The 24,294-nt window shown below is 41.7% G+C and overlaps 3 protein-coding genes across 3 annotated transcripts; 2 read left to right on the top strand and 1 right to left on the bottom strand.

Moving 5' to 3' along the window:
- Positions 1-1,388: 1,388 nt before the first annotated feature.
- LOC121705848 lies at positions 1,389-21,945 on the bottom strand. Its single transcript, XM_042087117.1, has 4 exons — positions 21,881-21,945; positions 8,236-8,462; positions 7,260-7,473; positions 1,389-1,825 (listed from the first exon to the last, which is right to left on the bottom strand). The coding sequence occupies exons 2-4, from the start codon at positions 8,388-8,390 to the stop codon at positions 1,568-1,570; spliced, it is 627 nt and encodes a 208-aa protein (XP_041943051.1). The 5' UTR covers positions 8,391-8,462; positions 21,881-21,945; the 3' UTR covers positions 1,389-1,567.
- LOC121705845 lies at positions 12,494-19,860 on the top strand. The gene is made up of 9 exons (XM_042087114.1): positions 12,494-12,617; positions 13,225-13,488; positions 13,738-13,920; positions 14,305-14,442; positions 16,548-16,706; positions 17,404-17,511; positions 17,610-17,649; positions 18,544-18,601; positions 19,020-19,860. Exons 4-9 carry the CDS (start codon positions 14,404-14,406, stop codon positions 19,753-19,755), a joined length of 1,140 nt encoding a protein of 379 aa, XP_041943048.1. The 5' UTR covers positions 12,494-12,617; positions 13,225-13,488; positions 13,738-13,920; positions 14,305-14,403; the 3' UTR covers positions 19,756-19,860.
- Positions 21,360-24,142, top strand: atf4b (activating transcription factor 4b). Its single transcript, XM_042087115.1, has 3 exons — positions 21,360-21,532; positions 22,364-22,777; positions 22,875-24,142. Exons 2-3 carry the CDS (start codon positions 22,468-22,470, stop codon positions 23,747-23,749), a joined length of 1,185 nt encoding a protein of 394 aa, XP_041943049.1. The 5' UTR covers positions 21,360-21,532; positions 22,364-22,467; the 3' UTR covers positions 23,750-24,142.
- Positions 24,143-24,294: the final 152 nt, after the last annotated feature.

Genomic DNA, 24,294 nt, shown 5'->3' with positions numbered 1-24,294 from the left:
CAGAATGTACGCCTGCTTTCTGTCTGAAATTTTATGTCAGAGAGCCAGGGAATTGGTGATGGCCGAATGCGGGAAAAGGAAGGCTACGTTCCAACCCAAACCAAATGTAACCGACCAAAAGTCAACTCATACCACCATGCTCGCATATATTTAATTTTTGTTTACTGCCTTTACATAGGTCATCAATCTTGAGTAATGTCTGTTTATAAATGTTATGTTTATATGTTAATCCACTCTCTTGCAATGTGGTCCTGCCATTGTTAATTGATAACCGAAGACACTCAGTTTGCCATTTTATTATTTTATTTTGTATATATTTTTTAAAATATGTGAATGTTGTGAGGTCTAGTGTCATGTGATGACTTGCCTCAAGCAGACAGATGTAAATTGGCTTTGCTTGCCTGTATCTGACAGAAAACCCTCATCAACTTCCATATTGTGTTGCTAATGCTGGTGTCATGATTATATAATAATAATAATAATAATAATAATAATAATAATAATAATAAAATAATACATTTGAATTAAAAAGTGCATTTCATGTCACCCAAGGTCACTTGTAAACTCTTCCCAATGGCCCTATGATTTACAACTGTTTATTGCAGCCAGAGAACTCAGTGTATGAGTTAATTAGTTTTTATATAAAGTGGGTTGTGCAGTAAGTCCAAAACTATCACAGATAGAAAAATAGAAAAATGTATGACAAGGACTTATAGTATACAAAAGTGGAAGCCTGTTTGCTTTCACGTGTGGTTTAGCTGTTGAAATGGCTGTTGCACATATGCCACACACATCAGAAAAAATGGCCAAAAAAGTGCATGATGGGCCACACACACACACACACACTGATTGTACTTTCCCACTCCTGCATTTGTTACTGCCCCTACTGTTACTGTTTTTTATTTGACTTTTGTTACCCTTGTTGCTTATATGTACATCACGTTGACATTTCTGTAGGATTTCCTGGTAGGTTTGTAGTCCAAGTTAATTAAAACCCTTTTCTCTTTGTAGCCTGCATAAAATGGCTGAATTTACGAATGAAAATGTTTCACAGAGGCTTTTACAGCTGGGGCTTTTACAAGCCTGTATTGTCCTATATTGTAAAAGTACAGGACGATACACACACACACACACACACACGTCTATTTCCCCTTCCTTGAATTAGATAATGAAGAATCATTTCAACTTTCTGTCACCAGATGGCGCTGTTTAACCAGAGTGTTATGCAAAGAAAATGGGTGAGTCAAATTTTTACTCTGGATATACACGGGAACACAGTTCATTATAAAAGTGATGTATTTAGTGTACTGGGTGTATATTTTCACCAGGTAAAAGCCAGTTTTTCAGCTACACATTTCTCCCTTGGAGTCAATAAAAAACAACCAGTATGCATTCAAACTAGTCTACTTTATTAGCTTTGAAGCATTATTAAGGAAACCAGAAACAGGTTTGCAAACAGCATCTGCTAACAGCAGCTCTGCACTTGGATCATAAAGCCTCTTACTGCCCAAAGCGACAGCCTGTCATCTCTGCCCTAGAGGCTTCTGGGGCAGATTCCCCCACAGCCTTAACCCACCAGCAGTGACTCCGGGAGACCATCAGCGGCACTGCCAGGGGGCAAGTGGGGCTTGGGTCCAGAGTTGTGCCTCTTCAGAGGGGCGAAGCCCACGCGGTCCTGGTCGCGGTCGAACACGGTGTAGAGGTGTTGCAGGAAGGTCTCTCCCAGAACCCACTGCTCCCCATGCAGGCTGCGTCTGTGCGCATGGAAACGTGACACACACACGTGGAGCTTGTGCTGGTGCTGGTGTCTGGGGGTGACCTCTACCTGTGGAAGCAGGACGCTGAGGGTTAATGCCAACAATAAAACTGTGAGCAGATCACCCCACAGGACACACGGGTTGGTTAACGTCTCATATAGTTAGAATTATGACATCCACCACAGACCAATAAGAAGAGCATATATGTACACATACACACACACACACACACACACACACACACACACACACACACACACACACACACACACACACACACACACACACACACATACACATACACATACACATACACACACACACACACACACACACAAATATGACTCCTCCAAGTCAAGCACGTATGTGAACAACGGCACTGAGGCCTCAGTCCACATGGGCAACTTAACAGTGAAAGCCATCGTCAGCATCATCGTCAGCCAGGACGTGGTTCATGCGAGTAACACTCACACATATCATACTCAAACACACACAGACATGCATCCACATACACACACACACACACACACACCTAGCTACACACTTTAATTGCACACTGTTCTGGTCACTATAACAACATTTATGTTAGTGCTAAGTAATATTAAAATTACATTTGTACACATAACGGTATGGGTGTGTATGTGAGAGCATGTGTTACATACAGTACAGTACAAAGGCATAACATAATCATGAGTAAATGTGTGCGGGTGTATAGTTTACCCTTTTGATGTAGTCAAGGGGAGAGAGAATAAACACCTTTCCTCCAAGGTTGAAAGAGATTATAGGCAGGCGTAACATTCCATGACACTTCACAGTACACATACAACTTTTTAACATGGATATTATGAGTTGGTTTTAATTTTTCGTTGAAGAATGGAGTTAATGCTGTGCTATTCCAGGTTGGCTTCTAAAGGTTGTAATATATTTCTGTAATTATAACATGCACAATATCTAATGTCACTTATATTAAATGATCCCCCCTTGATTAGCCTTCTATATCTGTTCAAGGGAGTTTATAATTGCACTGATTCTCAGCAGGAACAGGTAGATAGATCAAGGTGCAGGGAGGAGCAGGACTGTGCACCCGTGTCCTAGTTCATGGGCAACCAGAGACACTTCTTACCGCGCCGTATTTCTCACTGGGCTTCGCCCCAATAGCTGTGTGAAGAGCATTAATGTCATCGGCTGGGCCAAAGATCCCCTTCGCACAAGTTTGTAACGATGCCCGGCACCCCTCCTCACACAGGGTGAGGTTCCTCCCCACGGAAATTCTTTCAGAAACACACAGAGAAACAGACTGTCGTGTCGTTGTGTCTTTGAAATTATATAATGATGACATGACTGATGGTCACTTAAAAAAAGGCCCGACGGGCCCAAGCACTTATTTGGCTTGTTTGCCCTCTAGCACTACCTCAGATGTGAGCATGTCCCTGAATAGTCCTGGACTCCTGGACTATCATGATGGCTGAGGTATGCTGCACTCACCTCTCCAGCGGTATCTGCCAGTTGGACTTGTCAGCCACAGGAACGTAGTGTAGCTCTCCCTCGCAGTGATCCGGATTCGTTCCTCCTAGCATCAGCTCACCCAGGCCAGTGTGACTGTTTTAACACACACACAAACACACACATTTTAAGTCACACACACATATTCATTCATTCATTCAACCTTTATTTATTCTCGGAGGTTCACTGAGGGTAGTCCTCATTTTCAGTGAAGCCGAGATTACAATATGAAACAACAAAAGAAATAGTAGACAATAATTGTAGTGAAAAGTATAGGCTTACAAATAAAACCAAAAAAATGAAATACAATAAGATACATGAATATGAAAATACATACAAATAATAGTAATTAATTATGAATATAACAATAACAATAATAATAATAATAATAATAATAATAATAATAATAACTAGAAAATGTAATTTCGAGGAAATTACCAGTGCATGAAAATATAAACATACTGTATATTAACATAAAATGCCAAACAAACTTTTATTTGGAAACAGTTGGCAGGAGTCATAGTTGATAACAACTGACAGTTGAAATGGCTGAACAGTTAAATAGTTGAGTAGTTTAAATAGTTAAATTATTTAATAGTGAATTATTGTAGTGAGGACATTTATTTTGAAACAGTTGTGGGCAGAGGAAATAGTAGTCTTAAGAGAGCCAGATTGTATGCTTAAAGCCTGAGACAGAGTATATAGTTTAAAAGTTGAATGTAGATAGTGTAATGGATGTTGATAGACAGAAAGTTGAATGGATGTAGATAGGCAGATTGTTTAATGGATGTTGATGGATAGTTTAATGGGTGGATGAGTGAATGGTTTGAAGAGGATGAATGGATAGAAAGTTGGATGGAATGTGCCTTATATCCTTGTAGAATGGAGAGACACAGAGAGTTGGCCTAGTTAAGCAGAAAGCAGTTGATACAGGTGCAATCAGTTTAACTAGCCCTTTGATGGGTCCTAGTTGAGCAGCTGGAAGTTGATACAGGTGCAAATCAAGTTAATTAGTCCATTTTGATGTCATAGTGCTAATGTAAAGTCTATGGGGAAAAATAAGCTTGTTTTTGGTTAATATCTCAAAAAGTATAAAGTTTACAAAAGTGAAAAATACATTCCTCAAGTGTCCTTTTCAAGACCTACGTTACAAAGTTTGAACGAAGTTTCTACGTTAAACGGTTGAAGCTGAATTAGACGTAGACATTTGGTGGGAAGAATAATAATAAGAAGAAGATAACATGCACTGTAATAATATATACATTTAATTACAATAGGTACAAATTGACGTAGGAAGGTTTGTGATTACAGATCTTCCAGGAAGTAGGGGCATTACAGCAAAAGGCTGGACTCAGACCAACTCAGAATGGATATTGGATATGAGGAACCTTGAACATCAGTCATTCGATCTGGTCTGATGGAGACTAAAATTCCAAACAAGCATATTGGAAACATAACATGGTATCTTCCCAACAATATCTTTGTAGATAAATAAATACCAATGTGTATTTCCCCTTTCTGCTAAAGATGGCAATCCACTTTATAATAGAGGACACAAATTGTCATTGAATGATGAGTACTAAAGCCATCACTAGTAATAACTCTAAGGGCAGAGTGATAGACTTCGTCCAGGGCTTTGAGTGAAGAAGCAGCTGCATTTCCATTTATAAATCACATCTCAATAGTCTAACACTGACATAAAAATTGCTTCAACAATTTGTTTTCTACTACATATAGGGAGGCTGGTTTTGTTTCTGTAGAAGAAACTAATGTTCGTCATAGTTTCATTACAAGGTTCCCCATCCAGCCAAATGCCAAGATATGTATATGCAGAGACTCACACTGTTGCATTTCTGTGTCTCGATTGGGAATCACTAGCTATACTACCTGTATTCCTGATTGTCATGACATGACTATTCCATGATAAATGGTGGAATGATCATTAATTATTGCTAAAGTTAAAATTGACTGATATTTGCAGACACTTTTCCCCAAAGTGACACAAACTCGCAAAGGCAGGAATTGAACCTGGATCAACCGGTTGTCAGTCAGTGATGCTGCCGATGCTATTGTACGTCAGCAATTTTTGCAGGTTTACCTGTTGAAGTAATGAGAGATGATGTTCAATGGCAGCAGCTTCAGGGCCATGATGCGGTCGAACACTGGAAGGTCACCGAGGTGAGGGATGGAGGGGTAGGCCATACCTAACACCCCATCAATATGGGACGCCACAACTGAAGGTTCATCCACAATTTCCGCAAACTGTTGGGCTGGCACTTGCACGCCTGCAAATTACAAATGAAGGATAGATTCTAATATTGGATGGATGGATTCTAATATTGAGATTTGATTTATTACTTAGCACCAACATAAATGTTGTTGTAGTGACCAGAACAGTGTGCAGTGTGTGTGTGTGTGTGTTTGTGAGTGAGTGAGTTAGCTGTTATTAGATGTGTAAAAGTGTAGATGTACTGTGTGTCTTTAAAAAGTGTGTCTTTAATTATATGATATGTGTGAGAGTTACTCACATGAACCACGTCCTGGCTGACGATGGCTTTCACTGTTAAGTTGCCCATGTGGACTGAGGCCTCAGTGCCGTTGTTCACATACGTGCTTGACTTGGAGGAGTCATATTTCCTCTGTGCCCCTGTACAGGGAAATGCAAGGAGGCCACTCGTACAATATAACATGCATTTGTGTGTGTGTGTGTGTGTGTGTGTGTGTTTGTTTCTGTGTCTGCGGATTTGCATGGACTCACGGCAGGCATGCCCTTTGTGCGAGCAGTTGGTTGATGGGATGTGTAGGCCTGCGAAGGCTGTGCTGAACTCCACCTTGAACACCTGTGGGGGGGTTCCGATCCTGACCAGCCCATACAAGCTCTGGATGAGGGACAAGAAGAGGGATCACTACATAAAATTGGCCTACTGATAAAGATTGATTGGAATGTTGAAATGGAGGCGGTGTAAGTCTAATTGCTCTGTGTCTTTCTGTCCACCATCGGAGTATGCTGAGGTATTCTTGGTGAATTTCTTCTCTTAAGAGTCTCAGTAGAGAGTAGGTGGAAGAATTCCAGGTGAATTCTGTGTCTTATGAGTTCTAATTTCCTCCTCAACTTATTCCTGTATAACTGGCTCATTGCTGTTTGAAGTACAGTAAGTATGCCGCTGTCAGGATCCAGTGCATAGTAGTACAATTCTTTGCAGTATTCTGTCCATCTGATTAGGATGCTTCCTATTGGGGCAGCCGTGGCCTACTGGTTAGCACTTCGGACCTGTAACCGGAGGGTTGCCGGTTTGAACCCCGACCAGTAGGCACGGCTGAAGTGCCCTTGAGCAAGGCACCTAACCCCTCACTGCTCCCCGAGCACCGCTGTTGATGCAGGCAGCTCACTGCGCCGGGATTAGTGTGTGCTTCACCTCACTGTGTGTACACTGTGTGCTGTGTGTGTTTCACTAATTCACGGATTAGGATAAATGCAGAGACCAAATTTCCCTCATGGGATCAAAAGAGTATATATACTTATACTTACTTACATACTTATTGTGGAGTTTTTAACCTGGCTTCCTATCATTAGTGTAGCAAATTTCCCTCATACTTTCATTAGTGTTGTCGCATTCTACGTTATTCATGTTTCGAGGAATTCTTCGTCAGGGATTTCCCTGTTCGTCACACAGCGTCGACTTTCGAACACGGTGTCGAAGTCAAAGATGTCCAATATGTACAGTATTTAAACTTGTTAACTTTTTCCTGATGACATAGCCTGACCCTGATTGCCCTGCCTGGTGTCACCCCAGAGGAAGAGAGGGGTGTAAAAGAGAAGGAACAGTGCAACAGGAGCAGTGGTATAAAACAAATAAAACTGGAGGAAAACTAAATGCAAAAGTAATACAAGACATTATCTCTATGTGTAGCTGCACCCATAACTGAACTACAGTTCTACTATCATGTTGTATAGTTCAAAATGTCTGCAAAAAAACAAAAACATCATTAACTGCTTACCTCCTTGTGGTGCAGAATGAGTGTTTTAAACGGTGATGCTGATGGGTTATCTGGATGCGTTTCTCCCAGCACCGTCGTTTTAGAGATGTCAGCAACTGCCTCTTCGTCATCCTCCTCTAACTCCTTGAGTATCCACTCCTCATCCAGTCCCTGGTCCTGTACGTCCATGTCGGCTTCCACCTCTACGCTGAGTACCTCACGCTTCAGAGGGATCCTGCAACAGACAATGAGAGCATGGAGGAAAATGGCCACATACACACTTTAATAATGAGTGTGGAGCTTATGTTTGTAAGCTGAAAAAGAGCAAAGAGTATGTAAGTTACACTTTATTGGTCCTCTAGAAAAAAATGTTTTCTGCATTTTACCCATCTGGGGGTAGTGTACACACACACATTCACACACATACTTGGAGCCCTACACACACTAGGAGCGCACATATACCCCCGGAGCTGTGGGCAGCCCTTAATTTGGCACCCAGGGGGCAGTTGGAATGCCATTCAATCACTCCCCCCACCTACATTTGTCCTACTAGGAAAAGAACGAGTAGGCCACGGATGGAGGTTATGATGTTGCCATGAATAGCAAAGAGTTGGCACAATGGCGGAGAATCTAACCACAAAATTGAAGCAAAGGGTACAATAGCAAAGGGTAGAAAACTGTTTTATGTAATGTGCACAATCACATTGGCTGTATATCACCAATAAAGCATTGATTCAATTTTGTACTTGCATTAACATTATATCCACATGCTGTATGGAAAAAACTGTCAAAAGTAGTAAGTGTAGTCACTTTTACTGGTAAGTACTGAAAGTGTATTATCTTTACCAGAATGTGGAGGCCATATGGTTGAAAATAAAGTCTAATCATAGGTATGTATAGCCTCTCTTTGGATTGAAAGCATGTAGCCCCTCCACTCTGTTGAACTCTGTTCTACTCTACTCTTCTCTACGCCATGATATTAAAGTCCCAATCTTACCTGATGACCGCTGCAACGTGAAGAACAAGCAGAGAGATGATCAGTAGCTGAAGTCGAGCCATGGTCCGTCTTGAGGAGGCTTCCACGGTTTCCTCTTTTAAGAGGGAACAGTATTCTGTTATATGTTCAAGAGAACATATGATGGGCTCTCCCATGGTTCCTTCCACCAATCAGGATAAGTGAAGACCAGTAAGTCCTCCATTCGGATTGGCTCTGAAGGAGTCAATCTGCCAAATTGTCACAAGACAAGGAATTTTACATTAACAAATGATTTTACATCAAAAGAGCCATACTCATGGTCAAATTCATGGAATCTTCAAATGTGTCTTCACTGTATTTTACATAGGCTAGTTTGATTGGGAAATACAGTGTAGGAAAATTCTCTCTTTTTTTTATCAGAAAGCCTTCACCTCATAATTCCTCAGTGTATTTCCATATTTTTTTATATGGAAAATAATTTGCACCAGATGATGAGCATTGCACACTGCTTTGCACTGCAATCTTTGGTTTTGGCATAAATATACGTCATAGCCATGCAGAACAGTGAAACACTGCTATAAGTTATAATATTCTCACTTATCTCTAAACACATAGTCACACACAGATATACAGTTGTGAGAATAAGTTTACACACCCATGCTAAAGTTGACTAAAAAGAGGAATAAAAAAGACATATTTTGGAAATTGATCTTATTGCCTTAATTTAAAAAAATTAGGAAAAATCTAACCTTTAAAGACACCAATTTTCTTTGTGAATGAATAATGTATCGTAAATAAATAAATAGTCTTCCTTAAAATCTCATCAACAGAAAGCAGTTTTTCACACTTGGTCCACATTAGTCTCCCAAGTCCCCTGTCACTCGTGGTGTCTCCCAGGGTTCTGTACTTGGGCCCCTCCTCTTTCTCATATACAGCCTCCCTCTTGGCCAGATTATTCGCAGCCACGGTCTTAATTTCCACTGCTATGCAAATGACATTCAACTCTATCTTACCACTCCCTCTCCCTCTGACCCCACACCACGCTCCCTCACTGACTGCCTTTCTGACTTAAAATTATGGATGCAAAACAATTTTCTCAAACTCAATACAGACAAAACCGAAATTCTGCTGATTGGCCCTAAAAGCATGCTCTCCAAATCTCACAGATCTGTTCACCTGTTCACTCTACTCTTGTTGTCAGTCAAAAACCTTGGCATTCAAATTGACTCCACCCTCAGCTTTGATCCTCATATCAAATCACTCACTAAGACTGCCTTCTTTTACCTCCGCAACATTGCCCGCCTCAGACCCTTCCTCTCTGTTAGTGATGCACAGACTTTGGTCCACTCCTTCATCATGTCCCATCTAGATTGCATGCAACTCACTTTTCCTTGGTTTCCCCACTAAATCCCTTCAAAGACTGCAATACATTCAAAACTCTGCAGCCATGCTCCTCACCCAATACCAAACGATCTCCACAAATCACCCCCATTCTCCATCAACTTCACTGGCTACCAGTTCCGTCCCGGATTAATACAAAGTACCACTACTCACCTTCAAAGCCCCCCATCCTTGCTCCCCCCTACATCTGTGCCCTCCTGACCCCTTACACTCCTTCCCGCTCACTCAGATCCTCTGACCAAAACATCTTAGTTATCCCCCGCACCAGACTTTCCACCCTGGGTGGCAGGTCCTTCAGTGCCTCCTTGGGCCCCAAACTCCAACCTCTCTGTGACTATCCTTCTCTGCCTTTCTTCAAGGCACATCTCAAGACCTTTCTCCTCCACATCCAACACATAGCTCTACAGACATAGGTTGTCTTTGTTGTATTGTTATTGTTATTGTATTGTTATTGTTTGTCTGTCTGTTGTTGTGTTTTCCTTCTACTATGTAAAGCGACCTTGGGTTTGAGAAAGGCCCAATATACAATAAACTTGTATACACATACCCTTCACCATACGTAGGTACAATTTCCAAAAGATGATTTTTTTATTGCTCTTTTTAGTAAACTTTAGCATGGGCGTGCAAACTTATTCTCACAGCTGTACACAGGGACAGTACAGGAACAGAATGAAATAACTAGTCATATCATATGTGGAAGAACACATAACAGAAACATAAGGACATAAACCACTTATGAATATAAAAATCATTAGTTCTGAATCCAATACTCCAAATTACACAATACTCCTTGACTGCTACAGATTTGCATGAAATTGACCAGTAACAGAACAACATTAACTCTGGTAACAGAAAATACTGTGTAGAAATACCGTGATACAATTGATGACTCAGAGCTGTCTTTACAATGGGTGTCGACAGACACAGTAACTGTGACATGAATGCATTGTGTTTCTGTGCGTTCTGTATGTACGGGCATACTTAGGCTTATCAGTTGTGACTGAAAAAAAGCAAAAAAATTTAGTCTGTGTGAACTAAGGGGTGGATCAAATCTTGTCTACATGTTGCACAAGATTACAAACAAGAAAAACAAAAGCTCCTGAAGAAAATTCATGCGGACAATTAATTATGGTGATTTTTTACATAGATCTCTGTTTCTAAAGGTCCTCAAGTACCTAGTAAAACAATCAGTTCTACCTAGCTCGAGATGCTGCAGCCAACAGCTAGAGCTACCAGGCAGCAACAGGCAGCAACCAGGCAGCAACAGTGAACAAACATGGGGGCTCATGAATATGCCTCTGTGTAACACTTTGTTATACTGATGCCACCAGTTTGAGAAAGTAATATTGTCTTACAATTATAACACAATGAATAATCATAATAAAGTCACCATGACGCCAAGGGCCAAAGCCTCTAAAACGGTCATGGTTTTTTGACTGATGCAAAGCACTGGTGAAATCAAAACTATCCTATCTGTAGCCTACATTCTCAGAATTGCGCAATTGTTCTTTGACGCGTGTTAAACTCAGTAATTTTCCCATGTATGAAAATCCCCTATATTTGAGAGAGAGGCAACAGAAGGGCATTGAACCAGAGGAATGAGGAAGACATCCTGACTACTTGATTGGCTGTTTTGGTTAAGCACCACCTCTGGAACACCGTGGTCCTTTTTACACTTGTAGTGTGGGAGACACTGTTCAGTGTCAGTGTCAGACAACATCCTCCTGAGACCAAAACACCAGGTTGTCAGTGACTGGCTCTATTTGCACTTGCGAGGATGTAATGTTGAGTGTTGAATGAATGTTTAATGAAAAGGTGGGATTCAAAAGAGAACATGGTAAGTCGGGCAATTCTCTTATTCTACATTTTACCTTTATTTGGGTTTTAACATCGTATTGACCCAACAGTGCAGAAGGTGTGAGTGGAAGAGGGTAAGCTAGGAAAACGATGCATCGGTCAGTGGGGTCAAGAGATGACTTTAGACAGGACTCAGACCTTGGCCTTTGTGGACTCATACTATCCTGGAGCTATAGCCCACCCAGGCTGAGTAATTACAGAGTTTTACAGAATGTGAAGCCACTGTCATACGTGTGTGCAGGATTTTAAAGGATGTGGCATGGCAATACTGTACTTGCAGGTTGGCTTGTGATGCAGGGAGATGTTCAAAGTCCGAAGTAAAATTTTTTTAAAAATAGTTTAAAAACGTATCAGTGGATTTATCAGTGGATTTTCATTTCATTTTACAAGCGTAAAAGAGAGCAAAAAATAAGTATTGTGTTCTTGTGGATTAGGCCTATTGATGTGAATTTCTAGGGCAAAGCCAGTCTGAATAAGACCTAATTAAGTTCTTAAAATGTGAATGCAAATACTACCTGTAATACCGGCACCCATTTCTGTTTATTGTTTGGCTGCAGTGACTGTGGCTTGCTACCAAAACTCAGGGGCAAATTACATAACTCATACAGACAGATAAAAGAATACCTAACCCCTCACCGCCATGAAAGTCACTCGACAGGTTAAACCAGTGGATATCGCCAGCCACCAGATAACAATGCCGAACGATCAGAAATAGTACCCTTCCTGCATCACATGAGACGTCACCTCCTTGATTGAAGTGATTTGAATCTTGATTATGTAAAAATAGCAACCATTTTACATGGATCTGCACAGTATAATCCTGGAATAACTTGAAACAACTCCTTCCTCAATGACTTTAAAAGAAATGTAAGACTCAGATGTGTTGGCTTTCAGGCTTGTGTGTAAGGCCTGAACTTGGAAAGGCAATATAACTTTAAGGATCAATGACCTGTAATCCATTAAAAAACACTGAAATGACTGAAGAAGATGCTGATGCACACTTTCTTTGTTCCACACATGGAGTGGACTTTTACCAAGACGAGTCTAGACCCATTAAACCTCCTGCAGTCCCTCCTAAAAAAACTTCTCTGTACCAGACACCTAGAGGCCCTGAAACTCCCAGCAGGCCTCCAGTCAGTCTCAAGGTAAATCCAATGTGAATCATGGCTTCTTTTTTTCTTTGAAGAAGACATCAACAGTGTTCAAAAATCATGATGGTCTCTGTGTGTTGGTTTGTTTAATGTGTGTGCGTGCATGCATGCATGCATGCATACGTGTGTGCATGTGTGTCTGTATGTGCGTGCGTGTGTGTGTGTGTGTGTGTGTGCGTGCATGTGTGTGTGTGTTTTCTATTCAACAGCCCTTTCTACGATCACCAGCATCACTTACGTCATCACCCACACCACAACATTCATCTCCGAATCAAAGTGCTACTCATGATTCACCCAACATTGATCATGTAAATGTCACGCTGAACTGATGGGTGTTCTTAATTGATTGATCAATTATTTCTCAATCAGACTACATCTCCAAAATCACAGATGATGTATTTGTGCGGAGCTATGCTTAAAGCACAATGCCTTAATTTACACGCCTAGCCACTCAACTGTGAGTGATTCAAAGCTAATTATAAATCAGGATGCATAAACCGTACACGCTGAGTTTGGATTGCATACATTGGCAGCAGTGGACTAAGCCTATTTACTGAACTTTTCTTTACTCATCTTGATTCACTGCATGCAACTCTTTCAGGGTTCTGCGGATTTGGAACACCCTGTCTCCCCTCGTCCTGGCTGCCCCCCTGTCGTGCCCCCCAAGAGCAACATCTACCGGCACCCCAATGTTCTGACCTCGAGCGACACCAGCCATGGCGGACAGACTCCATCTCCTGTTTCATTCTCCACCACTGAGAAGGAGCTAGAACCCTGGCCCCGGACTGCCCTGAGGCCTCCACATTCACCATCCGTGCCCAGCAGATCCCCGGGGCCACACAAGACCCAGTCACAGGACTCTGAGGTGAGAGGAGGAGAACCCACATGGGCAGCATGACACCACTCCATGGAAGCAAATATGGAAAAACCTTTACAGCATGCAACTCTATCACCAAACACTATTTAGCATATGTACAAGCTGTTCTCAGTGTAAACGATGCTCCGATTGGAGTTTGCAACGTTTCTGCATGACTTTTAGGTGGTACGCACTCTCTAGTTTTAGACCAAAATTCTTTAATGTGGCTTTAACATTGGCACCAATGTTCACTTTCAGGGCGTTGTTGCCGTGGAGAGCCCCCTGACCTCCCCATCTCCGAAGCCTATTCCTTCCCCGAGAACCAGACGCATCTACAGTGCAGGAACACAGAACCCTACCTCAGCGACACCCAACACCTCAACTGAGGAAATACCTCTACTATCAGAACAGGTGTCAAGAATACACGTGACATCCCAACAGGTATGTCCACCTGTGCAAGAGGATGTCCACCTTACAGCCGACTACCATGCTTTTAGATTTTAGAACTTAGTTTTTAAACAATCAAATAAATAACCATAAATAATCTAATAAACAACATTTTTTTGTTAGCAAAACCCTTCCATTCAATAAAACAAAATTACATGTCAACTGCAAAAACAGCAGAATGCATAGGTGCTCAGCCAGTCATGGATTTTTTTTTGTTGAATCAGGTCAAAAAATAAATCGAGTACTTGCTGAAAGATTGGGGTGATTTAGGCCTGTGTCTGTGTTTTGGTCAGAATGTGAATATGTGAGTGGGAATGGCCAAACTGGCCCCATCTGTCTGATAACCTTTATGAGGACGTGTCCTATTTGCCCTGACAGCCTGTTGAATACAACACACTGCGGTCAGAGAATCAGACAGTCCCCACCCCACCTCCGATCCCCCCAAAACTCAAGACCTTGGACAGACTGCAACCCCCCATGACCCAGAGAAATTATGATAGACTCTCACGTCCAGAGGTAACTGGAAATTGCAGTATTTTCATTGTGAAAAGTTACAGCTATTGTATAATCATTATTATATTTTCATTACATTATTTTACAATTATTTAGAGGTTCCACTGAAGACTGTAGAATCTTACAGGATAGTTTTATATATGTGCTGTATTTTATTACATAATCAGCACACTAATGTTCTGTTGCATCTATATGTTCTGTTTAAAGTCCCTGTAAACCAAAATAAATATGTGCTCTGAGTTTTTCACACCAAGGCTTGTAGTAATACTTGAGTCTGACTCAAGCCCTAATTTTAAGGATTTGTGACTTGAAGTTGAGCACTGATGATTCAGACAATTCCGGTTTGGGACAACAAATTTATGACTGATGTGAATTGAAAAATGAATGACACTGAATATTTGGCTATTTACTTGGGTCATTTTTTCAGCTGGTAGTTTGTACGTGCACACACTCAATCCAGCTGTCGTCAAACTTCAGACTGAAACGCTTATGCCATTTTATCTAAATCATAAGAATGAACAAATACAACCACTTGGTTTTGTTTTCACCGTGTGTAGGCCATAGGCTGTCTTTTATGTCAAGAGGAAATGGCATCACACTTTTATCGAGAATATACTCTGGTCTTATATGCTGTGGGCAGGTTTGCACACAGTTTTCAGGAGTAGTTTTCTAACCTATACAGGTGTTTTCAAACAAATGTCTGGTTTTGGTTTATGGGGATAAGTGGGGGGCCCTTAATACATCTGGGCCCAGGGGCCCAAAAGTTAATAATCCGCCCATGCCTCAGAGCTGCAAAAACAGGTTTGTTACCATCACACAGGTTCTGACACATAGTCATACTGACACACCTGATTCATTGAATATTCTGTCACCCAACGCCAGGAGACAGTTTCATTGGTTCCAGCTTATTTTTAAGTGCATACATCTTAGTTATCCACTCTACCTGCAACAACATTTAATACCTTACCAAACAAACTATAGTTTGAGGCACACCGAATATCTATCACTTACAGTACCACATATCTCCAAAGAAAGCGGCAGGCGTTCATTTAAATACAAGGCTCCCTTTGACTGGAATAGCCTGCCTGGGGCCTTAAGATCAATTACATCTTTGAGTCGCTTCAAGACATCTTTGTTCACATATCTGAAAGCAAATAACCGTTGTAATTGTTTTCATTAATGCTTTTTTGTGTGTCTTTGATCTGTCAATATGCTCTGTTATAGATATGTGAGCGTACGGGTCTATATTTTCGTATATGTGTATGTATGTACTGTGCGCATGCATATATGTGTCTCTGTATGTATATATGTGGATATGAAGATGTATGCTTGTTGTATATATGTGTATATGTATGTATTTTTAGGGAATGGGAGCTGGTGGGGGAAGGGGGCTGTATGTGAGTGAATGTGTATGTTGTATTGTACTGTACTGTAGTATCTTGTCCTTGTACCTTTGTCTTTGTCCAGTCCTATCGAGGACCCTCTCGAAAATGAGATGCCACATCTCAAGAGGCATTCCTCTTTAAATAAATAATAATAATAATAATAACATAGGGGGAAATTGTTAGGCTAAATCTGAATTTTCTTACTGATGCACACAGACTGACAATGAAACAGTAAACCAACCGAGACAACAGTCTCACGTCATTATGACGCCTTTTCTGTCAGCCTGAAGGCAGGAATTATAAATATTTTGTGCTTGCACTCTTGTTTTATGCAAAAAGGCCAACGCAAATGGCTAGAGGAGACTTAGATTGGATTTGATTCGATTCAGCCAAGAGTGCAGAGTGTTTGGTGGACTTGTTTATCCAAAGCGACTTACAGCAATGGAATAATATTTCATCTATTAACATTTAAGCATTTTAACATTTAAACGTTTAAACTACAGAGTTATAGCTACATGACGTTTGGTACAAGGCCTGTGAAATGCAGTTAACAGTATTATACATATTATTGTATATTAAATATGTTCTGCATAGAGGTAAAGTGAGAGTTGTAAAGGGAAGACAAATAGACAAAGTATGTATAGTCTACAGCTGGTTGTATAAGAGAGAGGTTAAGCCTAATTTGACAACATGGTGGTCATCTCTTCTCTTTTATCTTACTAGCCATCAGCAACCAGTGGAGGTAATGCCCTCGCCCGGCCGCCACCACCCACCTTCTCACCTCCACCACCTCCAACACCCTCGGCGACCTCTCCCCTCTCCTCTCATGGAAGGAAATCAGAGTACAGAGTTGAGGTGCTTCCCGGGGACTCTGGCTATGAGGTAGAATAAACATGTACAGGCAACAACACAGTGAGCCCTTTAGACACTCTTCTTGTACATTTACATTTAGGCTTTAATTCAGAAATGAATTAATTCAGAAACTTGAAACAAATGTGTTGAAAACAACACACCTTGGGTTGTTTTTAACACATCTCTGTGTCCAGATAGGGACGACACAGTTTGTGTTGTTTCCAACACATTCGTTTTAAGAGTGTTATTTAGCCACAAGAGTAAAACACCATTGCATCACTGCTCATGCAAATATACTCCCTTCCCAAAGATTTTTTTTATTATATAGCTTCTACCATTGTTTTTGGTATCATGTCCACCATTATGTCAATTTCAACTTAAGACTGAACTGAACTGAACTGAAACTGATGGGGTTATGTGGGGCAAAGATGAATATGTTCAACACACCTAAACATGTTCAGTCACCAATAATACATGTCATGTGGTAAGATGAATGCCACACTTTTATTCTTTAGAGCCATGATATGAATGAGTTGCTGACTGATCTGATGTGAGCTGGCTGCTAAAGCATGATAGAATGTAAGGTGACATGAGGTTCATGACCTGAACATGTATGACGGAGAGAAGGGTTCAGACTGCTGCAATCTTGAATCATTTTTTGTTGGAAAAACAGACCAAGCTGTTAGATGTCGTTCTCACACATGTCCATGCTTGGATGTTAACACAGGGAATTATATATGAGCCAGCACCTCGACTTGGGACATTGCCAAAATCTCCACCCAGGACACTGCCAAGATCCTCATCAGAGCCACTTCTTGATAAGAGGGAGGGGGAGGTAAGTGTCTAAACATGATTGGTGTCAACAGTACATACATATCACCTATTCTTCATTGAAAGTGGCACTCATCATATGTGTTCCCGTTTTATTCACAGCAGGAACAACATCTGTCAAAATGGAGGAAGACGATGGAAAGTGAGTTGCATTATGAATTAAAATATACAATAATATTTTACTTGAAACTCAGTACCTTTTATTGAGGAGAAAACTCAAGTAGACACTACTCAGTCTTAAAACATAAGTGTTGAAAACAACACAACTTGCGTTGTTAGGGACAACAGTTTGTGTTGTTTCCTTTTTTTAACACACCTCTGTGTCCAGATAGGGACAACAGATTTTAAACATTGTTTTAAGAGTGCCTGATTAATTTAACTTGGTGCCTTTTAATAACCGTCACATAGTAAACAGGGTTACAGTCACACAGCAATATTTGTTGCCGAGGTATCACTTCCAGGGGTAAATCATGGTGGACCGAACGCTTACACTTTCCTCGCTGTTAATAGATTTAAGTTGCAACTTGCTTGTGAAGACTGTGTGTGCATTCATTATAGATGACAATTGTGGAGGGGTGAATCGATGTAAACAAGCAAGGAGAAATCTTCTGAAAAAGATACTATCAATATTGTCTGTTATATTCCTTTTGTTTACTGCCATTATATGTAACTGGCTACTGTCTGCAAATACATTTGTATAATTCCCATGTCTGAGAATGAAAAAGAATTTCATTCTCAGACATGGAAATTATACAAATGTATTTGTTTTGGGGCCTCTATCCTATGTCCACTATTATTATGTGTTAGCCTTTCAGTGAAGCAAGAAATGTGTGTAGGTGCAAGGAACAAGGTAGCCTACCTGGAAAGGCAGAACCCCATGTGTGTACAGGGATAACAATTTGCATTTTTTTTTTTAACACACTTCTGTGTCCAGATTCAACACATTTTAAACATTGTTTTACCTGATTAATTTAACATACATAATAATTTGTGATGAATATTTAATCTATGACATGTTGTGATAATTGTGTTTCAGTGCACCCCGCACCTTTCACACGCTACAGCAGACCTATGACTGTAGAGGAAAAAACCCGGTAAGAAACATCCCCACGGATCAAATGAGTCAGTCACTGTGTGAATAGATCTAACTAAAAACTGCAACTGTTTGTATGTCTATATCATGAAACTCCATCATTGTATTGACTGAGGCAAATTCAACAGTGAAATCTGAGTTTAATTTTCCATGTCAAATTGACATAGTGGAAAGAAGATGGATTGATAACCATTTGTTGATAATCCACTGTGTGCATGTGTGTGTGTGTGTGTGTGTGTGTGTGTGTGTGTGTGTGTGTGTGTGTGTGTGTGTGTGTACGTACATACATCTGAATGTGAGGATGTAGGTTTGAGTGAAAATGCTCTCCTGTGCCAGAATGCATGAGCTCATAGGCTACCTACAAATGTGTCTGAGTGTGTTCTAAACATGCTTTTGTGTTGCTGTGCGCATTCCTGCAGGTGGTTAAACCAGACAGCGCAACGGGTATGCAAGAGTTTAACGAATTTCCAGTTCATGCTGCCCGGACGCAGGGACACGCTTTGTTGGCACATCTCAGAGCTCAGGGAAATTGCGGAGAAAGTAGAAAAGTCTAGCCAGAAGCACCGGATGATGGGCATCGGCGGAGGCACGGGAAGTGCCGTCGGAGGGGTGACGGCCGTGGTGGGCATTGCCTTGGCACCTGTCACCATGGGGGTCTCACTGATTGCCACGGCGGTCGGGGCAGGAGTGGCAGTTGCCAGTGGCATGGGCGCAAGTTCGGCAGTGAAGAAGAAGAAGTATAAGGGCACAGAGCGAAAAAGAGGCCAGGATATCATGAAGGCGTACAGAGACCAGGTGATCGATTTGGAAGAGAGTCTGGCGATAGTGCGAACTGGCATGGAAGAGCTCATGCGACATGATCTGACTGGTGCCAGTGAAGAGGCGGCGTGGATGGCACAAGTAGCAGAAGCGGCGAGCCGCTATGGAAAGCCTGGCAGTGCCAAGCCAACAGTCTTGAGCACGGACGACATCCTGAAGGAGTTTGATGTTTTCCCAGAGGTGTACTACTCTATCAGTGATGGTGAAAAGCAGAAGAAGACCACAGACAAGAAGTTTGCCTCAAAGGTCCGCACAGCAGCCGAGCAACTGCAGGAGGGACTGAATGACATGAACTGTGCTTGGGAAACATTCTCATTGGCCACAGCCAGGGTCTGAGATGGGGAATCACTTCTGTTGGTGACAGCATGCAGGGGCGTCGAAAAGGGGGTAAAAGTGGGACTGATTACCAAGGCCCCAAGGGGGGAGAGGGCCCTTGAAAATTCTGGAATATATGCAAGTGGGGGGGGGCATGGGGGCCCATCAGGACTGCCTATGCATAGGGCCCAGGATCTTGTGCTACGCCCCTGACAGCATGTGTGAGATTTGGGGAAATATTCTCATTGGCCATTGAAATTTTTTAACACATTAGAGGCAGATTCCTATTTGCCACAGCCAAGACTACCAAAACTGACCATTCTCACTTAGAGACCAATCTGTGGACAAGTAGGTACTGATGCCAAAACAGCTCTGCCTCGGTGCCTTTTAAGAACCGTCACATAGTAAACAGGGTTACAGTCACAGAGCAATATTTGTTGCCGGGGTATCACTTCCAGGGGGAAATCATGGTGGACCGAACTCTCACACTTTCCTCGCTGTTAATAGATTTACGTTCTAAGTTGCAGCTTGAAGACTGTGTGTGCATTCATTATAGATGCCAATTGTGGAGGAGTGAATCAATGGAAACAAGCAAAGAGAAATCTTCTGAAAAAGATACTATCAATATTGTCTGTTATATTCATTTTGTTTACTGCCATTATATGTAACTGGCTACTGTCTGAAATGAGGAAAATTCATTTCATTCTCAGACATGGGAATTATACAAATGTATTTGTTTTGGGGCCTCTATCCTATGTCCACTATTATTATGTGTTAGCCTTTCAGTGTTTTGAAGCAAGAAATGTGTGTAGGTGCAAGGAACAAGGTAGCCTACCTGGAAAGCAAATATGTTAATGATCGCACTTTGAATTGTGTTGTTGCTGGGTACCATTGAGAACAAATTTGACACAAAATCACAAAATAAAATAACTCATATTTCTCATAATTTTTAGCCCTCATAGACTCATACAGCATAGCCTATACCAACAGTAAGGACCGAAAACTCACACATGTTAAGAATAAAACTTGCCATTAAGGGCTGATCTTGGATGATAAAACTCGATGGCTAAGCGGGTGAATATAATGCTTTATGCATGCCCACATGAAATGATGACATGATCAGTCGGCAAGTCGAGTTATTGACATGTAGGCCTACAGTGAATGATTAACCCTACAATTAATGTGCACCAATTAACTAATTTAACCAAATGAGATTTTGTTTTTACAAGATCAAGCTATCCTAATCAACAAACATTATTGTCTCCTGCTATTTTCTACCCTATGCTAGGCTGAAGTGTGGCAGGGCCAAGTTGCCCTTGAATTCAACCGAGGATCAATTATTTCGTTGATTCCACTAGAGGGCGAAATTGGTTGCAAAGCGTCAGAGCCATGTCGAGAGCTGTTGTTTGGGAAGCATCAGATCAGTGTTTTAAATTCAGTTCCATTGTCAAGTTTACCTAACCGAGACAAGATTTTGGAGTTTGAATATTATAAACCACAAGTACATGTAATAGAATGGAATAGTTTTTGTTTTATATGAGGAACTATGTGATGGACTTAGGCGGAGGTGTACAAAAAAAGGTCCGGGTGTAAGGCGGTCATATAAATCCAGAGTATCGACATGCGCCCTTCGTTTTCTACTCTCTCTTCTCCAACATTTCAGGTCTATTTTCTGGAAGCCCGAGCGACAACGCTCTGAAGCCACGATGGCCGCGTAATTGTTTGCAGCAGACAGAAGCAAACACCGCAGTGCATAACGCAGTGCACTGATTTACAACAATATTTCTACAAAAATGGCGTAAGTACCATTATTTATTGTAAATCAAATGTTGTGTGGCAGTGGTTGTTTATCTGATATTCGCTGTATCCAATGCAACATTTATTTTATATTCAAGTATATACTGTATTATATATATTCCATTCAATTGTTATATTGTAACCTATTGTGTATTCAATTGAAATTAATGGAAGTCTCAACAAGACGTTTTGAGGACACTGTTAGGCTATGGGATGGCATAAGTGAATTACCTCAAATATAATCACATCCGCTTGACATTTGAGTTCGTTATGTATTTTGTTTTGTTTTATAGTATAATCTGAGGGGTATTATGATGAACATGAGCCTTTGACCTCTTCAAATACATACCAGACGAGTGTCGAAGTGTACCGTCTGGCTTTATTAAAATGGCGACCTCACTCTCTTAACAAAGAATCTGGCTCGAGCTGGTCAACAAAATGGCGACAACCTTCGTTGTCTTTTCAAAACTATGACGATTTTGAATATAATGCAGGGTTTGCTTTTTTTTAAATGTTAGGCATAGTAGTTATTAAACACTGTCTTTGGTTGCCATGTTTATTCGTTTAAACGACAATCTCATTAGAGATTTTTCTTTGATTCCACATGACCTGGAAAACATCCTGCCATTTCACAGTCGTGTTAGTGGGTGGAGTTATCGCTTGACATTATGTTCTTATATGGAGTCGGCGGAAGTTTTTGTAACACGACTGCAATGCAACTCCATATTTATTATACTTTAAATCTTCATGTATAATACTAATGTTGGAAAATATTCTTCTGTTGTTTTGTGGCAATATGAAATACTTACCAATTCTCCACCTTCTGTTGCAGGTCCTTTGTGACTTTCCCCAGCACTGCTGTAGTAGACAGCATAGAGAAAACATTCGACTTCCACCAGATCCGAGATCTCCTGATCCTGCGCGTGACCCACAGCCATGTCACTAATGAGCTCACAGTTTGGCCCAGACGATATGGAGGCCCTATTTTGGGGGCCTTCGATTCTGACGGCTGACCCTTTTCGGTCTCTACTGGACCCTGATGAAATGATGGCCTCCCAACCAGAGGAACCATCTTCGCCCCTCTCTTCTCTTTCTTCACCTTCCTCTCAGTTCTCTTCCCTCTCTCCTCCATCCTCCCCTTCTCCTCCATTGCCAGACGATAAAGTGGGCAGGGGCTTGTTGCCCCTCCCCTGGGTGGCTGCAAACCAGTTGAACCACACACACTTGGGTTCAGGTGAAGCAAAAGGTAAATTGTTATGCTTCTGCACCAGTGAGAGCCTTTTTTAAGCCCTATGTTTTAATTTTTAAATATTAATAATAAATGTTATATTCTGTATCTACAGAGGACGCCTTCTCCGGAATGGACTGGATGGCCGAGACAATGGATTTGAATGATTTTGATCTGGACTCCTTCATCAGCTCCTGTGACTCTGAAAATTCTCCCAGCTCTCCCGAGGAGCTTGTCTCCTCCCTAGACTCCCTCGAAACCCTCCCAGACCCCATCCTTGATGCTGCTGTTCCAACTCTTGATGCCAGCACACTGCCTGCCCTGGTCCCAGAGGTTCAGACAGAGCTAGAAATCAAAACGGAGCCCCCTTCTCCAGTTCCATCCCCATCTCCGCTCCCCCTGCCCTCCCCAGTCTTCACCCTGGAGCTGGGCAGTGAGGTGGACGTCTCAGAAGTGGAGAAGCCCGTCCCAGTGGAGACCCCTCAGGTTTCTAGGATCGTGTTGTCCCTTTCCCCGACTCGTATCGTCCTGCTGCTCGCCCCCCCAAAACAGGAGGTGGGCATCACCCCAGCTCCTTCCTGTGCTGTGGACCGCCCCAACAATGGTACAGACACGTCTTTGTCCCCAAAAGCCTGCCAGACCAACTCCAGCCGAACCCGTCCCTACCCCACCAGGCCCAAATCCAGCCCAGAGATGGTGGCAGTTCCGGCAGCCCCCGGAGGGTCCAAACCCCGATCCAGGGTCCTGGAGAAGAGGCAGCGGAAGATGGAGCAGAACAAGACAGCGGCAACGCGGTACCGCCTGAAGAAGCGTGCCGAACAGGAGGTGCTGCAGACAGAGTGTGACCAGCTTGAAGAGAGGAACCAGGAACTAACTGAAAAATGTAATTCTATCACCAAGGAGATCCAGTATCTGAAGGAGCTTATGGAAGAGGTGCGGCTTGCCAAGCAACGGAAGACCCTTGCCGAAGGAAATGGCAGCAAGTTGTAGTGTGGTGTGAAATGTAGGAGTAGGATGGCAGACTGTTGGTAGAAACTAAAGACTGGTAACAGAAAGGTTTCAAAGTGTTGACCGATGGGAAAGATGGGCAGTTGAGTAAGGTGTCCTAACGTCATGATGCATATTATTATTTTTATAGGCTTTGTGAAGATGTACATCACATACCCTAATGCATGTCAGTCTCAGCAGTGATCAGTATGCTCTTAGTAGTACCGTCTATAATCAGTATGAATTTATCCAAGTATCCGGAGTCCCTACTTATTGTCTTGACAAGTATTATTGTGTATTGTATTGCATTTACTTACCTTCATATATCCTGAAACTACTTTTGTCTTATCTTGTACTGTTGAAATGAGTCCTAAATAAACTTATTTTAGTCTACTGTTTCAGTATCCAGCTTCTTGTGTGACTAGTCAACTGTAAACTATTCTCTTATACCTACTACATACATGCACACACACAGGTTGTTTCCGCAACAGCTTTATTATGACATTATAAATAATGCTCAGTAATTCAGGGATCTATAGCCAAGCACA

This window comes from Alosa sapidissima, chromosome 3, assembly GCF_018492685.1.
Source record: "Alosa sapidissima isolate fAloSap1 chromosome 3, fAloSap1.pri, whole genome shotgun sequence".
NCBI lineage: Eukaryota > Metazoa > Chordata > Actinopteri > Clupeiformes > Clupeidae > Alosa > Alosa sapidissima.
Note: the sequence above shows the minus strand (reverse complement) of the source record. Positions and strands in the feature narration are given on the sequence as shown.

Bases quoted from the DNA above. Each gene is read 5' to 3' on its own strand.
- LOC121705848 (XM_042087117.1), bottom strand. From the start codon at position 8,390: ATGGGAGAGCCCATCATATGTTCTCTTGAACATATAACAGAATACTGT. The intron at 7,474-8,235 runs GTAAGATTGGGA...TGTCTGTTGCAG, and splicing joins CACGTTGCAGCGGTCATCAG to GATCCCTCTGAAGCGTGAGG. The intron at 1,826-7,259 runs GTAAGCAGTTAA...CTGCTTCCACAG, and splicing joins TCATTCTGCACCACAAGGAG to GTAGAGGTCACCCCCAGACA.
- atf4b (XM_042087115.1), top strand. From the start codon at position 22,468: ATGTCACTAATGAGCTCACAGTTTGGCCCAGACGATATGGAGGCCCTA. The intron at 22,778-22,874 runs GTAAATTGTTAT...CTGTATCTACAG, and splicing joins GGGTTCAGGTGAAGCAAAAG to AGGACGCCTTCTCCGGAATG.
- LOC121705845 (XM_042087114.1), top strand. From the start codon at position 14,404: ATGACCCAGAGAAATTATGATAGACTCTCACGTCCAGAG. The intron at 17,512-17,609 runs GTAAGTGTCTAA...TTTTATTCACAG, and splicing joins TTGATAAGAGGGAGGGGGAG to CAGGAACAACATCTGTCAAA. The intron at 17,650-18,543 runs GTGAGTTGCATT...ATTGTGTTTCAG, and splicing joins ATGGAGGAAGACGATGGAAA to TGCACCCCGCACCTTTCACA.